General features: G+C 37.7%; 1 protein-coding gene across 2 annotated transcripts in view; it reads left to right on the forward strand.

Annotated features, from left to right (window-relative positions):
- The window catches only part of VWA8 (von Willebrand factor A domain containing 8), a 353,871-nt gene that overhangs the window by 57,444 nt on the left and 279,684 nt on the right, over positions 1-16,743 (forward strand). For both annotated transcript variants that reach the window (XR_005376290.1, XM_038569648.1), the window contains exons 5-9: positions 3,039-3,206; positions 7,239-7,403; positions 7,719-7,768; positions 8,723-8,831; positions 10,880-10,984. Coding sequence is in view for 1 of the 2 variants with exons in the window: in XM_038569648.1 (XP_038425576.1) it covers positions 3,039-3,206; positions 7,239-7,403; positions 7,719-7,768; positions 8,723-8,831; positions 10,880-10,984 (597 nt within the window). In the remaining variant the exon portion in view is untranslated. The remainder of the gene's footprint in view (positions 1-3,038; positions 3,207-7,238; positions 7,404-7,718; positions 7,769-8,722; positions 8,832-10,879; positions 10,985-16,743) is intronic.

Raw genomic sequence — 16,743 nt, forward strand, 5'->3', positions numbered from 1 at the left:
AATGAGGCAGAGACACAGGCAGAGGAAGAAGCAGGCTTCATGCATAGAGCCGGACATGGGACTCCATCCCGGGACTCCAGGATCACGCCCTGGGCTGAAGGAGGTGCTAAACCGCTGAGCCACCCGGGCCACCCTCCAGTGGTCTTTAGATAGTATTATCATCTTTCATCTGCACTATTTTTTCCATTTTATGGTCACAGCACCTACCTCCATTAGAGTAGATGAAAGGAATTATTTATGTATTTAGCTTCCGTTTCTGATCTCTCACTATAGCTTATTCCAAATGCCTCTGAAAAGATTCTTTATATAAACAAACCAAAATATATCTGAGTTGAATAGAAGTAGTGTTTGTTGTTGCCCTATGTTGTCTACACTTTGTCTTCCCTGCCACACAGTTGGGAAACCATTAAATTTTGATATCTGTATTTCTAGTTTTATCTTAGAAAACATGTGTTTTCATCTTTATGAAGTTTTTAAAAGTCAAATACAGTATTTAGTCTGTCTTGTAACAAAGATTGATAGAACTTTTAAAGAATATTACCATAGGTTTTGATAACATTTATTTCTCTTGAATTATAATTATAAATTATATTTATTTCTCTTAATTATATTTATTTTTTTCTTCTTATGAGTGATGCTTTCTTGCAGTAAATAGATTCTTTTGAAAGAAAGCTTAATTGAGATGTTAGCTGAAACATGAATTTTTATAAGAAGTAGTTTACATTTTGATTTTTAATGTCTCAGAAACCATTTTTGTGGCTTTGTGTTTTACAAAGCTAGCAGAAATGAGATTCTAATTTTTTTTTTTTTTTTAGGAAATACAGAGTCACTTATATCCATGCATTATTTTTAAAAGTGAAGCTACTTGGGGTACCTCGGTGGCTCAGTGTTTGAGCATCTGCTTTTTTGGCTCAGGTCATGATTCCAGTGTCCTGGGATCAAGTCTCGCATCAGGCTTTCCATAGGGAGCCTGCTTTTCTCTGCCTATGTCTCTGCCTCTCTCTGTGTCTCTCATGAATAAATGAGTAAATAAAATCTTAAAAAAAAAACAAAAACAAAAACTGAAGCTACTACCACAAGATGGCTAGTTTGGTAGAAAATAATTAAAATATATTTGAAAATGATAGATTTGAAGGATTATGCATACATTTATTTTTAAAATGAGGTGATCATGTTAAGTCTAATGCAGTTTTCATAAAAATGTATAAATAAGCTAAATTCTAAAATATAGTATAAAATTCAACATTTTATTGAAATGATACTTGATTAAACAATGTCTGTTTTCTTGTCTACACTTGGAAAGTCATTGTATTGCTATTTGAGAAATTTCTCTAGATATTAACTCTTTTAAAAAAAAAGAAATAATCTTTATATCTTCCCATCAAACATCCAGATCATTTTGGGCTAACTACTGTGGAGAAAATTAAAATTTTTTTTGAGAAAATTAAATTTTAAGCAAAAGGGTCAATATAAATACAGATTTTTCTAGTAAAGCTATAGGGTTATATATATGTTTAAGAGGAAATCACAACCAGTCCATTGGTGCAAAAACACCACATATGAGTTAAGCTATTGCCAGAAAATGGTGTTGGATAGGTACATAGATGCCATATTGTAAAGGACATATATGCCAACTTGAGGAGCTTAGACTTAGTGGGGGGGGGGAGAGGTAAGGGGGTAGAATGGATGAGTTAAAGAAATATTAAGGAAGTTAAATCATCAGGACATGGTGATAAATTGAATGTAAGAAGTGAGATAGGAATCAAAGATCCTGGCATAGGCGAATGGTACTTCCATCTTAAATAGAAAGTACAGGAGGAAGAGCAAATTTAGGGGAAAGGATGATGTGTTCAGTGTTGTACAGAGGAGCCTGAGGTGTTTTGTGGAGTCTAAATTGAGACCATATGATGAGTCTATGGTGGAGCTTAGTGGGGGGGCTCAAGATTAGGGAATCATCTGCATAAAGGTGGTTGAAACTTTATGATTAAGTGAGATCATTCAGGCCAGACCTCGTAGAGTAAGAACTGTGAGCTAAACATGTGATTCTTGCATTACCTACAGGGAATGTCTGCCTGACGCAGACAAAAGAGAAATGGTTTTTCTAAGAGAAGACAGTACCATGGAGGCCGAAGAAGGAGACTTATAGAGAGAGTGAGAGCATAAGTTTAGCATGTTAATTCTCTGTCTGTTGTTGAATGAACAGGAGAAATGTCATTGAGGTTTTCTTTTTTTTAACCATGTTTTCAAGGATTTTTGACCAAAAAGTATTTTTTTTTTCGATTTTATTCAGGGTTTATCTATTAAAGAAATTTTTTTTTCACATCTTTAGTACTTTTTTGGTTGGTTTTCCTGTCTCTCACCGTTTGGGGTCTACTTTATTTCCTATTTTTTTTCTATTTTCCTATTTTTTTATTATTCTATTAAAAATTAAGTTTAATTTTTTAAACTTTATTTGGAAGACTTCTAGGACTATAGTTATAATAAGTCTGCTGTTAAACCTGACTCTTTTTCTGTTTTGGTAAGTTTATAATGTTGTCAGCATTGAACAGTACACAAACCCAAGTTCATTTTGATGGTGACTCTTGTTTCAATGATTCCCACCCCCACAAGTTCTCACCTAGCTTATTTGATCCTCGCAAGAAGCTTGCGGGAGAGACAGGGTGGACCATACGCTTCATTTATTTTTTCTAGTTAAGGGATCTATTCTCTTGTTTAACTCTGTGGTCGATTCAGAAACAGCTACAAACAGCTATGGTTTTCTGTTTCACTGGGCAACTATCTAAAATGTTGCAGCTGAAAGGAGCCTCAGAGATCCTTTCTTCCCATCCCTTCATGTTCTAAGTAGGCCTGAAGAATGAAAAATCACTTGCCTAAGATCATAGGGGCAGATACAACAAAACCAACATCTCCATACTCAGCTTTCCTGGTTTCCTGGTCCCTCTAATAAGAACCACGAGTTTAATTTGAATTACACGAGAAATGAGACCATGCTCTGGCATCTTCAGTGTTCTCATATTGCTTTTGTTTCTTGGCAATAGTGTGCAGTCCGTGCAGCCACAGAAGGCAGAACCCTTATTTTGGAAGGCTTGGAAAAGGCGGAGAGGAATGTTCTACCCGTTTTGAACAACTTGCTGGAAAATAGGGAAATGCAGCTTGAAGATGGACGTTTCCTCATGTCTTCAGAGCGTTATGACAAGCTTCTCCAAGTAAGAAGAAAAATCCGGATCCTTTGTCCTGGCAGCTAAGCTGTGGATGGTGCCATTTGTTGTAAGACATGATTGTATAGGAATGAGGAAAGTGTTCAGGTGGCTCATAGCTGTGGCAGGTTGCTGCACTTAGGTCATGAGTCTGCAGATCATATTAGAAGATCCCTCAGATTTTTACTTTTGGGTTTTTTTTGGCAGTATAATAACTATTTGTTCCCCACCCCATCCCCTTTTAACGCTCTCTTCTCTTTCTCCCTCCTTTCCTATCTTCCTTTTCTGTCTCCCAAGAACTGTACTGAGAGTCTTAATGGCTTCTAGAAGCTCAGGGAAGACAAATGGGCAAAGTATAGTCTTGGCCTCCAGAAGTTCAAACTCCAGTAGATATTGGCAGAAGTGAATAAGATATTTAACAGATACTCTGACAGTCCAGGCTGCCTGTATCTGATGCTTGCATTTTTGTAAGACCCTTCTAACAACCCCCGATTCCATTCTGGCTCCCCCCATAGCACTCTGTGATCTCTTTAAAACGTGGGAAAGATGAGATCAGACCTCTGTTCCTAACCCTCTCCTCAGTATAAAACCCAAAGTCTTCCAATGGAAAATAGGTCTTGTCTGATCTGAGCTCTTACTGCTCCTTTGGCCTTACTTCCTGCTGTCCTTTTTTATTTCACTCCAGCTGATAGTGTGTTCTCTTTACTATATCTTAAATCTGCTGGGTAGGCATTCTAGTGCTTTGCAGAAGTCACTTGCTCTTCCAGAATGGTTTTCCCAGATACTTGCCTGGCTTACTTCTGTATTCCTTTAAATCTTTGCTCAAATGTTGTTATCAGTGAAGCCTGCTCTCACCTGCCTATTTGACATTTCAGGATCCCCTCTGCCCTCTTGTTCCCTGACTCTGCTCTAGTTTTTCCTTCATCTTCTAATATCTCATAGGATTTATTTACTTGCTATGTTTTTAGTTTATTTGCTACCTCCCTCTACTATGTGATAACTTTCAGTAGAGCAGGAGTTTTTTTCTTTCGCTGATGTTATCTCAAGCTCTTAGAGCAATGCCTGACACTTGGGGGGTGCTCAAGAATTATTTGTTGAATGAATTAAAAAGTACAATAAGATCTTTAAATGCTGTGTTGCAAGTTGATATAAAGAGGGCCACAATAAGAGGGTGTGGGGCCCTTCAGAGGCTTTGGAGAAGGGTTTCATGTAATGTCACAAAAGGGCAAGTCTGCATTCTAGGACTTAGAGTCTCTCTGGCACCTGTGTTGTAGAGGTACACATATGCTAATTTAACTGCCCCAAGGTGGTTACAAATTACTCAAGAACAGAATCTATGTTGTATGTTTCTTCTTGATGCAGCAAATACAAGCCCAGGACACACTAGGCACTAAATACATGTTGGCACCAGAGGTTCTAACTGAACTGATGCTCCATGGCTGGCAGGACCAGAAATAGCTTTTTCATTCTCTCTGTGTGAGTTTGTTTTCTGAGAAACCTGTCTTGCTAACCTTCACCAGTCTGTTTCTTTACTGTTTAGAAGAGTCTCTAGATGGTGTCTTCACTGTGAGGCATAGCTGTCTTGTTTTGGATCTCTCTGAAGAGGATATCATACGAATATAATTAGAAGAGGATAGTTGAGGATTTAAGCAGTAATAAAAGTTAAATTCATTCATATTGTTAGAGTTAATTTACTGAAATGAAAGACATGTTTATTATTCACTTATTTAATTTTTTTAGATTTTAATTAATATTTTATAAGTAATATGAATAAATATGAGAATAGTCATTTATATTATTTTTAAAGTAGGTAGATGCTAGGCAGAACATTTTCTCTTTAGATACTTTCTAATTAAAAGAGAACTATTATTTGCCCCTATAGCTATTTGTCATTTTTAGTAAATGATTTGGAAAAGAATACTCAGATATGGGACCTTTTATTCTTAAGTATAGCAGTTACTTCACAATGAGAAGTGTGATATATTCTTTATTTGTGTTCGAATTTTGTGCAAAGTTATTGAACATATTACTTTGGACAAAAGTTTGAGATACGGGGTGCAGAGGGTTTTAGTATATACAAGGAGTGCTTGTTACTGAGAAGGATATACTACATTGTCTTTTCCCAATGTAAATATTAGTATAAATACTTAATTTTCATTGATAAATGTCATTTCTATATTCAGAGAATCTGTCTCATAAAAATCTCATAGAATATGAAGGCAAGATCCTTCACAAAAAACCACCACCCTAAGACAATTTCTGTGATAAAAAGATTTCAACACCATCATTTAAGTCTCATCTATTTCTAGCATACTAAATCTGAATACCTCAAAATTTTAATGATTTCATAGAGGCAATTGTAGTAGAATTTTGTTATTATGGAAATAGATACATTCCATTTGTATAAATTTTATTTATATCATGATTGTTTTTTTGGGTAAGTGGAAAATAAAAATATTCAGCTCTCTGAGGATTGTTATGGTTTGATTCTTTTGGTTTGTTTCTCAGCAGGGTTAGATCCTGACTCTTGTTTTCTAGTGCATGCGACATATCATCACTGTTAGCCCTGTTACTTCAAGTAGGGTCATAATGTTGGTCATAATGTTCATTATGTTTTTAAATTATTTCATGCAATCAACAGAGATTTGTCCTGTTATGTTTAAGAGATAATAAGTCCTCTCAAGAGCTTGGATCCAGCATGGGGTAGTAATGAACAGAAGTCAGTGCACACATGTATGATAAAAGCTTGCATACGATGCAGTGGAGGATACAAAAATGGCTCTAATGGAGGGAGGGTCCAGTTTAGCGATAATGTTGTTTGTGCTAAGCTTTAAATTATACCTGTGTTTATGCTGTGCAAAGTGAAAAGGATGTTTCAAGCAAGTGGAGCAGTGTTGGTGAAGCAGCATGTATCTGGAGAGCCACAGTTGTGAGATGGGGCTGGAGCCACAGGGTCAGGAAGGGAGGTTGAGGGGTGGGTGTGCAGTAGTTGTTGAGACTGAGAGAATCAGACATGAATTGAGCCAGGAAAAGCGTTGTGTCATGTGAAGAGTTTCTACACTGTCAAATGGGCTGCACCCCCTGAAGATAGGCTGAAAGCTGAGGGCATGCACATTCATATAAGCTTTGTAAGCTGTATAGCTGAGGACAGTGAAGAGCCATTGATAGGGTCAGGCAGAGAGAGAAGGGATGCCATCTAACAGGGGCCTCCTTTGGACCAGTTACTTCCACATACACTCTCAGGTTTAGTTTTCCTAATAGCCACGGTAATGTTGGTGATATTGTTCCCATTTTATTGATGACAAAGCTGAGGGTCAGAGGGTATAATAACATGCTCTTGGTCACTTCATTAGAATTTACGCCAAATGCTAGAACCAGGAATTGTAACACCAAACCTTGTATCGTTTCCAGTCTCAACTCCACCATATAATTGCAGGACCATGAGCAAGTTATAGAATTCCTTTGAATGTCAGGTTGTTCATCCTTAAAAAGGAATTAAATGTTCATTTACATTCTGGTAAATTTAACTGAACAAAATTCATCAAAAGTACTTACCACATGGTGACTTTTCAATACCTGTTAGGTGTTACTATTGATATACCTTGGCAGAAATAGACCTATAACCATGGTTGTCTATTTGAGGTCCATGGGCAGTCTCTGCTCTACCAGTGAGTGGTCAGTGCTTCTAGGACTACCTTTTTACATCCTCTGGTCTGAATCAGTATATTTTTCCTTACCCTCCCCACTCAGTTTCTCTGTGTTAATGACTCCAGCTTAGAGATCTGACCTACATTGCCTTTGTTCCTTGATGTATTAGCTGCTACTAATACTAATACTAAGACTGTTCAACACTAGTCTTCATGTTGTGAGCCTTCCCTGGCACCGTGATCCCGATTTCACTTTGCTCCCTTCCTTGACAGTTTGGTTTTGAGGTGGTTCTCCGATTTACTCAGCAATCAGGGCCTAAAGTCCTTAGCCTGGCAGCTCTTGCAGTTGTAATCTGCATCATTTATGCTGTAAGTTTTGATCTCTTTCTTTCAGGATCATACCAAAACAGAGTTGGATGCTTGGAAGATTGTTCGGGTTAGTGAAAACTTCCGAGTCATTGCCTTGGGCTTGCCAGTGCCTAAGTACTCTGGGAATCCATTAGATCCCCCTCTCCGTTCTCGATTTCAGGCCAGAGATATTTATTATCTGCCCTTTAAGGTATGTATGAACAAGGATCACTTATTTTTAAAGTACCTTTTCTATTTATATTTGTTTACTTTTATAAAAATGTTACTGTGTTTGTATGTCCCTTTCCTTAGTTAATGGAGAGAAAAATATATAAGGTAAAGAAAATCTCCAGAAACTAGGAAGACAAAATATTGTGGTGTTACTTATCTGATGGATTAAAAAGTATCAAGAAATGATTTTTTTTTGCTATTACTAGTGTCCATTCAAAGTTTGAAATGTTTCTATAAAATTTTGCATTTAGTCTGTTACATTCCTTATTGATTTGATGTTTTTGTGTTATTTTAGGACCAACTTAAACTGTTATATTCAGTTGGAGCCAGTGTCTCTGCTGAGAAGTAAGTATTTCAGTTACACACACAACCAGAGACACACATACACACACAGACTCTTAAAAATATCTGGACACTTAACATTACAATTTGTTTGTTTTGCACGTTGATTGACTGATTAATTCATCCATTCAACAACTGTTCTTTGGAGAATTTTTCAGTAGCTCTGGTAAGTACCAATGATAAGGTTAATAAGACATGATTCTTGAAGGCAAGAAACAAGACTTAGTGGAGTTTAAAGATATGGAAATATATTCATTTAATATTGTATAGTAAGCGTCTTAATTTCAAAAAGACATTGGCATTTAAGATGGGTTCTAAAGAATGAGTATGCTTTTGCCAGATAAAGAATGGAAGTAAGGAATTCTAAGAAGTTATTTTTAAAACATGGGATATGAGAGTGCATGCCTTGTTCTTGAGGCTATAAAAAGCTCCTGGTGGCTGGGATTCAGGTTTGGATTAGGAAGGGTGGGAGGGGAGGTTGGCAGGATAAATTTGGGCCAGGTTGTGAAAAATCTCACACATTGTCATATTTAAGAAGTCTGTCTGGGGGCACCTGGATGGCTCAGTGGTTAAGCATCTGCCTTCAGCTCAAGTCATGATCTTGGGGTCCTGGGATGAAGCCCCCAAGATCAAGCCCTGCATTGGGCTCCCTGCTCAGCAGGGTGCTTCTCCCTTTCCCTTTGCCTCTGCTCCCACTTCCGCTTTTTCTCTCTTTCTCTCAAATAAATAAACAAAAATAATCTTTTAAATAAGAAATATACCTGTGTATCTAATCAGCTTCTGAATTTTAAATGGAATATTATAACATGAAGCTGTTTTTTCTTGAGAATTTAATAGTAAGTGTCATCTTTTAGATTAATTAAATTGGCTCAGCCATTTTACATTTTAAAAATAAACACATTTTATATATTAAAACTATTAGAATAACATTTAACATCACTTTATTTTTTCCCCTAGAATTTCTCAGCTCCTGTCCTTTGCCACCACTCTTTGTTCCCAAGAATCTTCTACTCTTGGACTTCCAGATTTTCCTTTAGATAGTTTACCAGCTGCAGTTCAAATCCTGGTATGTATAAAATATATTAATGACTTGTATACCCAAATGTGGTGAAGAATATTTAAAAGTTAATCCTTGGGGATTAATCACTTCAGTTTGCCATGTCATATTCTTCTATAAATATTGTAAGACCTGCAATTAATTGGCTGTAGCACAGTAAACTGGACAGAGACCAGCAACATGTCCTGAGCCCTTAAAGAGCTTCCAGCCTTGGAGGAGGGAAGGTAGACGGCAACTCAGCTAAAAGTTCCACAGAGGGAAGGAGGACCCCACCTGAAGAGGCATGAAGAGCTTGCAGAGGCATATTGTAGTCTAAGCTGTGCCTCACACTTGCTCCTACCTGAGGCAGGGAGCTGGGACTTTCACCCTCAGGCACCAGGAGTCATTACTCAGTGGTCATTGCAAGGGACACAAATTTCCAGGCGCTAGCTGCTCTCGGCCTGTAGCAAAACTGGCTTCAGGAGTTCAAGAGCAGTCTTCTTTAAAAGCCCTGCAGCTGTTGGCTGTTGAAAGGGAAAGGTGAGAGATTCAGAAAGGATAAAAACAGATCTGAGATGTTTGGTGGAGCATTAACATTGTCCACTACAGTTTACCAGAGGTCATGAGAGCTGTGTCAGGAGTGGTGGAAATGCCCTCCATGCAGGAGGCACAGCACTTACAAAGGTGTTGAATCACAAAAGGACTTGGTATGTTTGAAGAATGCTGAGTTGTATTACTAGAGCAAGTGTGTATGGTGGAGAGAGAGAAGTTAGAACTTTATTGTCAAGTGTTTGGCATGGTGAGTGCAGCTTCTGGATTTTATGGGGTGAAAGAAGTGGCCCATGAGATATTAAGTGGATGAAGTGTATAGTAATCAGATATATGTTGGAGGATGATACCTCTGCTGGCAGGGAGGAGGGATGGGGAGAGCATGGTGGCATAAGGAGCAAACAGGAGAGATTCTGCTAAGGAGAGCATCATCCCAGGTAGTAGGAATACTACCAGGACAAGACATTTATTTTTAAACTGTTATTGATATTCATTTATGTCTCCTGAGACTGAGTTAGGTTTTACAGGTATTGTTTACCCTGTTCTATATATTTAGAACAGCTTCCCTCTTCCTGTTTAGCATGTCTTTCACTTTTCCTTCTTTTTGTTTTTGCTTGGAACTTTTTATTTTTACAATTCTCAAATCTAAAAAAAAAAAAAAATTCACAAATAGTAAAATGAACATCCGCAGTGCCTTCAACTAGAATCACCAATTTTTAGCATATTGCCACATTTGATTGCTTTTTCTTTTTTTTCTGAACCATTTAAAAATAAATTGTGGTCAGTATTCTTATAAACTTCAGTGTGCAACTTGTAAGAATTCTGTAGAATGTTCTTCTCATAACCAGAACTGTTAATCATACCCCTCATCATGTTAATAGTATTTCTATAATATCATCTAATAGACAACCTATACCGAAATTTCTCTAATTGTCCTTGTTAATAGACTTCTGAAAGTAGAGTGAACAGAATTGGGAAGACATTTTGATTTGGAAGAAAGTTTTTAGAGTTACAAGTACTTCTAACTTACAGTTAATAACTGTGAAGCTAAGTACATGTGAATGTGACTAACTCAGATTTGGAATAAAAGTGAAGGAGAAGCTACTTTGGGGTGAGTAGGGTAGGGAAATGTGTTCAGACTTCTAGTTTCAGATATGCTGAATGGGAGTCCATGGAAAATCTAAAGTCACATTGGGCAATTGAGAGTTCAAGTCTAGAGCTCAGGAAAGAGGTCAGGATCAGAGGCAGAGACAGAGACAGAGGTCAGGATCAGAGGCAGAGACATGGGAGCCATTAACAGATAGATGGCAGCTGAAAGGTGGGAGTGGGTGAGCTTACCCAGGGAAAGGGTGTGGAACAGGAAGAGAAGAGGAAGTAATGAGTATTTACTTGTGTAGTCTTCTAGAAAACATGAGAAACTTGTTGGTTATTGTTTATAGGCAATTTCAATGTCATATATGTATTTCAGATCAATTTTCTGTGATTATTTTAGATATTCCTCATTCCTATGCATTTTTGCTCCTAAATAGGATTCTTTTCCTATGATGTCAATCAAACATGCAATCCAGTGGCTTTACCCGTACACTATTTTACTGGGACATGAAGGGAAGATGGCTGTGGAAGGTGTTTTAAAAGTAAGTGTCTTATATTTTAACTAACTACTTGAATTTAAATTTAAAAAAATGCGTATCTGTTTCACTTTCCTTTCCTTTTCCATTGTCTCTTCTCCTCCTTTCTTTTCCCTTCTTCTCATTTCTCCCTTTTATCCCTTACTACTTTTCACTTTCCATCTTTTTTCCTTTCCTTTGCCTTCCCTTGCTTTTCCCTCTCTTTTCCAGGCATGAAGGCACGGGAATGGCAGTGATAGGGAAACAAGTACAGAAGTAGTTGGTGTGGCTGGGACATTAGCTACATTTAACAAATAAGTAAATCAATTGAGTGAATGAATATATTGAGGATTATAAGAGCTCTGTTTCTTACTGTTGAAATTAGAATTTATAAATATAGAAAGGAAGAGGGGAAGAAAGACTCCTGAGGTGTTAAATTGGAATTGGAGGAATTAGAATGAACTCATCTTTTTTTCAATATATCTAAACAGAGTAATAGATACAGTGTATTTGTGAATACAGACACATATTTTTTAGCTCTGTCCTCTAAGAACGCCTAAAATCTGACACTCCAGTGGCAATGATCATGCCAAGTGCTGAGACCTCGGTTTCTAAATACCACGCTCCTAGGACGTAGAGCTGGTTCAAGGCTCAGCACAGAGAAAGTACAAAATGAAATGAACCTGGATCATCTTACTGTACCAGAAAGTAAGGAAATGTTTCACAAATGATGTTGATATGCCAAAGTGACAGAGGAGCCAGCTTGAAGTGCCTTCTGTTGGCTAAAATGGAGGACAAGTTTAGCCTCAAAATAAACAATGGTAACAACTAATTATAAACCATCGAACAAAATAGGAGTCCCAAAATTCATATTGATCTAAGTGAATAAATAAATATAAGAGGGAGAAGAAAAATTTATTGAATGAATGCAAAAGGAATTATATAAACAGAAAACCACCATTTGGCAACCACCAGTGGTAGCTGATATAGGCAGGAGTCATCAAAGATTTTTTTTTTTTTTTCATCAAAGATTTTAAAGCTGGTGACTGGATGTTCTATGAAGAATAGGATAATGGGGCACCTGAGTGGTGCAGTCAGTTAAGCATCCAACTCTTGATTTCAGCTCAGGCCATAATCTCAGGGTCGTGAGATTGAGCCCCGCATCGTACTCCACACTCAGGGGGCCTCTGCTTGAGATTCTCTCTCTCCCCCCCACTAATGTTCTATCTCTTTTAAATAAATAAATAAATTAATAAATTAATAAATTAATAAATTAATAAATATCATTAAAAAAGAATAGGATGTTGATGTAATATAAGAATATCTCTTACCAAAATACTCAGTTGATTACAAAAGAAGAAAATGATCCTTTTTTGGTAAACAGCAACTTGACCAGGTGGAACAAACTGACATTGTGTCCCTCCTGAGTGTTGAGCTGAGAAGAGTTCAGCCTCATTTCAGGGACATTCTGGGTAAAGATTCATCTTATGAGTTTGGCCGTGAGAAAGTATGGTATAGACCTAGGTTGAGGGCCATCTTACCTAATGAAAGGCCTGTATTCTTCAGAATTCTCCAGTCCGTAAAAGACAAAAAAGCTAAAGAACTACTTCAGATTGAAAGAGACTAAAGAGATATGACAGCTAGATGCAACATGTGCCCTGCATTGGATTCTGGACCAGATAGGAAAAAGTGACGTTGTTGGCACAGTTGGTTAAACTTGAATACAGTCTGTGGATTGTATAATAGTGTTCTATTAAAATGATTTCCTGATCTGGAAGCTTATGTGGTGATTATGTTGTCCCGAGTTCTTATTTTAGGAAATATGAACTAGAATGTTTAGGGGTGATGAGGCATCATATCTGCAGCTTGCTCCTCAATGGTTCACAAAAATACCAATGATAATGGGTTTGGAGGTGCTGCTGGAGGGAGGAAGGAGGGAATAAATGTGCTACAATGGTAATCATTGAGAAATCTGAGTGAAGGCAAAAGAGACATTCTTCGAACAACTGTGTCCTGCAACTTTCCTGTAACTTTGAAGTTATTTCAAGATAAAACATTTTATAAAGTGAATGTTCACTACACCTTGTTTCAAAATAAATAAATTTAAAAAACAAATATAACTATATGACACTAAGGTAAAATTTATCTGCCTATAACTTAAATTATTAACTTGAAAAATGAGTCCTTTATATTAAACTATGGAAATTGTTATACACCTGTTATTAAAACTAATGAAACTCTTATTTTTTATCATATGTGGTTCATAATATATGGAGCATGATTTTCTTTCAAAATATGCATGGCATAGTTTCCTCATTGTATAGTTTAATGGTAGTGTTTTCTAAAGGACCAGTCATAATTTATAACAATATATTTAGACATGTTGACTCTTGGCAGAGATTTATTGACTTACCCAAATTAATTCCTTTTTATGAAAGATAGTTTTTGTTTTTCTTTGCACCTTGGATTAAGGAACAGGTTTCTTTTCTTTTTTTTTTTTTTTTAAATATTTTATTTATTATTTATTTATTTAAGTCACAGACAGAGAGAGAGAGAGGCAGAGACACAGGCAGAGAGAGAAGCAGGCTCCATGCACCAGGAGCCCGATGTGGGATTCGATCCCGGGTCTCCAGGATCGCGCCCTGGGCCAAAGGCAGGCGCCAAACCGCTGCGCCACCCAGGGATCCCAAGGAACAGGTTTCTAAGCAGTAGGTAGAACGTGAACACTAAGCTGTTGCCTGTATGTATAGGCCCTTCATTTTCTGGAGGCCAAGATTTTACCACCTTAAGCAAATGGAGTAGTATTTGTTTCTCCCTATCCCAAAATCTACAAAGGGACTACAGAAAGAAAAGTATTCTCTATGTAGCTAGTGATAGTGAGAAATCAGAAGTAGATTCTAGGTACTTTAGCAAGTTTTTTAAAACTAATAAAAAGCTCTTCCTTATAGATGCTAAGAAGTATATTTGGGGAAAGAATCTAAATTAGCATAATCTAAATATAACTATATAGTTTAAGTTGTATTCTAGGCACTGAAAAAACTAGAATTCATCTTTGATTTAACCAACATCTGAACTAAGTTGGCATTGGTCATTGAAATAGAGCATGTAGTGTTTAAGAAAGAGGCTGTGATTCCAGATGTGCTCCCTGGATGCCCATCAGCACAGTGCTCAGTGCCTGAGGAACAAGGGTAAATAGTCAGGGATGAAGAAAATGTCATGGCAAAGTCTGATAAAATGAAGCAATGTGGACTCTTTTGTGATACAACTGAGAGAAGATATTCAGTGCCTAGAAAATTCAGTTATAAACAAAGGTATTTATTTTTATAAGGAAGCCACTTTGATGTGTTTCTGATCTCTGATTTCAAAACTAGTTACACAAATTAGATTTCCAGTGAAGATGGTGGAGTAGGAAAATGCTAAGGGCATTTTGTCCCATGGATACAACTAGATAACACCCACATCAGTGTAAATAACCCAGAAAACAATCTAAAGATTGGCAGAGCAGACTCTCCACAGCTAAATATGGAGAAGAGGCCACATCAAAGTGGGTAGGAAAGGTGGAGATGTGATCAGGAGGTAAATGTACCTGGTGAACTGTCTGTGGGTGGGAGGGACACACTGGACTCAGAGGGGGGGAAAGTACAGGCTCTTAATACCAGGTCCCCCAGGTATGGAGACCTGGACTGGGAAGATGCATCTCTGTAACATTTGGCTTTGAAAACCAGAGTTGCTGAATTTTGTGAGTTCTTACAATTAGTGGGGCTTAACACCTGGCACTTTGAAAATCTATGGGCTGGGCTCTGGGAGGCTAATATCAGTCTGAGACCTACCCTTAAAAAGACAGCATAACAGTTGAAATACAACATAGAAATAGCAGTTTGAAAAATACTGAGGTAAATGGGAGGAAGATTTGATTACTAATTTCCGAGCATGTGGTGGAGAAACAGGGATCCTTGGGAGACTTCTCCAAGAAAAAAATGCTGGCAGGTACCATTTCTCTCCCCATCCCTCAGATGGACTACATGGACTAGTGTACATGGACTAATAGTGGACTACATGAACTAGTGTAGCACTAACACAACCTACCTAACTTGCTAACAGTGTGCCCTACCCCTGCATTCTGTGGACACATCCCCTCCAATACATCATGACCAGAGCACACCCAAAGTGATGCCATAAACCTGGCAGTGTGCAAACAGCTCCAACAGGTATGAGCACCTTGACAAAGTGACTCTTGCCCCGGACTGGCCCAAGGTGGCCCCAGATTGGTCCACTTACAACACAGGGATCAAATCCTGTCCACAACAGGGAAGGAGAGCTGTTGCAAATGACTGGATTGAAGGCAGAAGTGGCTCAGCCATAACAGTAGAATGCATGTAAGACACATGGAAGACACCCCTGAAGTGCCAGGTTCTGGTGAACAGGGGACTTTGCATTACAGAGCACTGTAGAACCTCCTCTTCTAAGGCCACTACTTTCAAGACCTGGAGATGTAGCTGACTGTCCTGACACACAGAAATAGATACAGGAGTTAGACAAAATGAGACAGAGGAATATTTCCCAAGTGAAAGAAAAGGAAAAATCACAGCAAAAGAGGTAAAATGAAAATAAGTAATATGCTTGGTAGAGATTTAAAGTAATGGTCATAAAGATACTCACTGGACTTTAGAAAACAGTGGAGGACCTCAGCGAGACCCTTACCAAAGGGATAGAAAACAAAAGAGAACCAATCAGAGTTAAAGAACTCAATAACTGAAATTAAAAATACATTAGGTGAATGGGACATCTGGGTGGCTCAGTGGTTGAGCATCTGCCTTGGCTCAGGTCATGATCCTGGGGTCCTGGGGTTGAATCCTGCATCAGGCTCCCTGTAGGGAGCCTGCTTCTCCCTCTGCCTCTCTCCTCTGTGTCTCTCATGAGTAAATAAGTAAAATATTTGAAAAAAAATAAATAAAAACACATTAGATGGAATAAATAATAGATTGGAAGAAACAGAAGAACATAGCTGCAGCTTGGAGGGCAGAATAATGGAAGGTAATCAAATGGAACAGGAGAGAGAAAAAAATAATAGAAAATGAAAATAGACTTAGGGAACTCAGCAACACCATCAGGCATAATAACATTTGCATTGTAGGGATCCCAGAAAGAGAAGAGGCAGAAAAGGGGGCAGAAAGTATATTTGAAGAGATAATAGCTGAAAACTTCTTGATCTGGGAAGAAAACAGAAACCTAGATCCAGGAGGCACAGAGAGCCCCCGGCAATATATTTAAAAACTTATCCACCACTATCAAGTGGGATTTATTCCTGGGATGCAAGGATGATTCAATATTCACAAATCAATCAATGTGATACATCATATCAATAAGAGAAAGAATAAAAAGCATATGATGATTTCAATAGAGAAAAAGCGTTTAACAAAGTACAAATCTGTTCATAATAAAAACCCTTAACTAACTGGGTTTAGAGGAAATATACCTGAATATAATAAGACTGTATATGAAAAACCCGTAGCTAACATCATGGTGAAAAATGGAGAACTTTTCCCCTAAGATCAGGAACATGACAAGGATGTCCACTTTTGCCACTTTTATTCAGCATAGTACTGGAAGACCTAGCCACAGCAATCAGACAACAAAAAGAAGCAAAAGGCATTCATATTGGTAAGGAAGAAGTAAAACTTTCACTATTTGCAGATGACATGATATTATATAGAGAAAATCCTAAAGGCTCCACCAAAAAACTGCTAGAACTGATGAATGAATTCAGTAATAAGCTCACAGGATAG

This window comes from Canis lupus, chromosome 22 (genome assembly GCF_011100685.1).
Source record: "Canis lupus familiaris isolate Mischka breed German Shepherd chromosome 22, alternate assembly UU_Cfam_GSD_1.0, whole genome shotgun sequence".
Classification (NCBI taxonomy): Eukaryota; Metazoa; Chordata; class Mammalia; order Carnivora; family Canidae; genus Canis; species Canis lupus.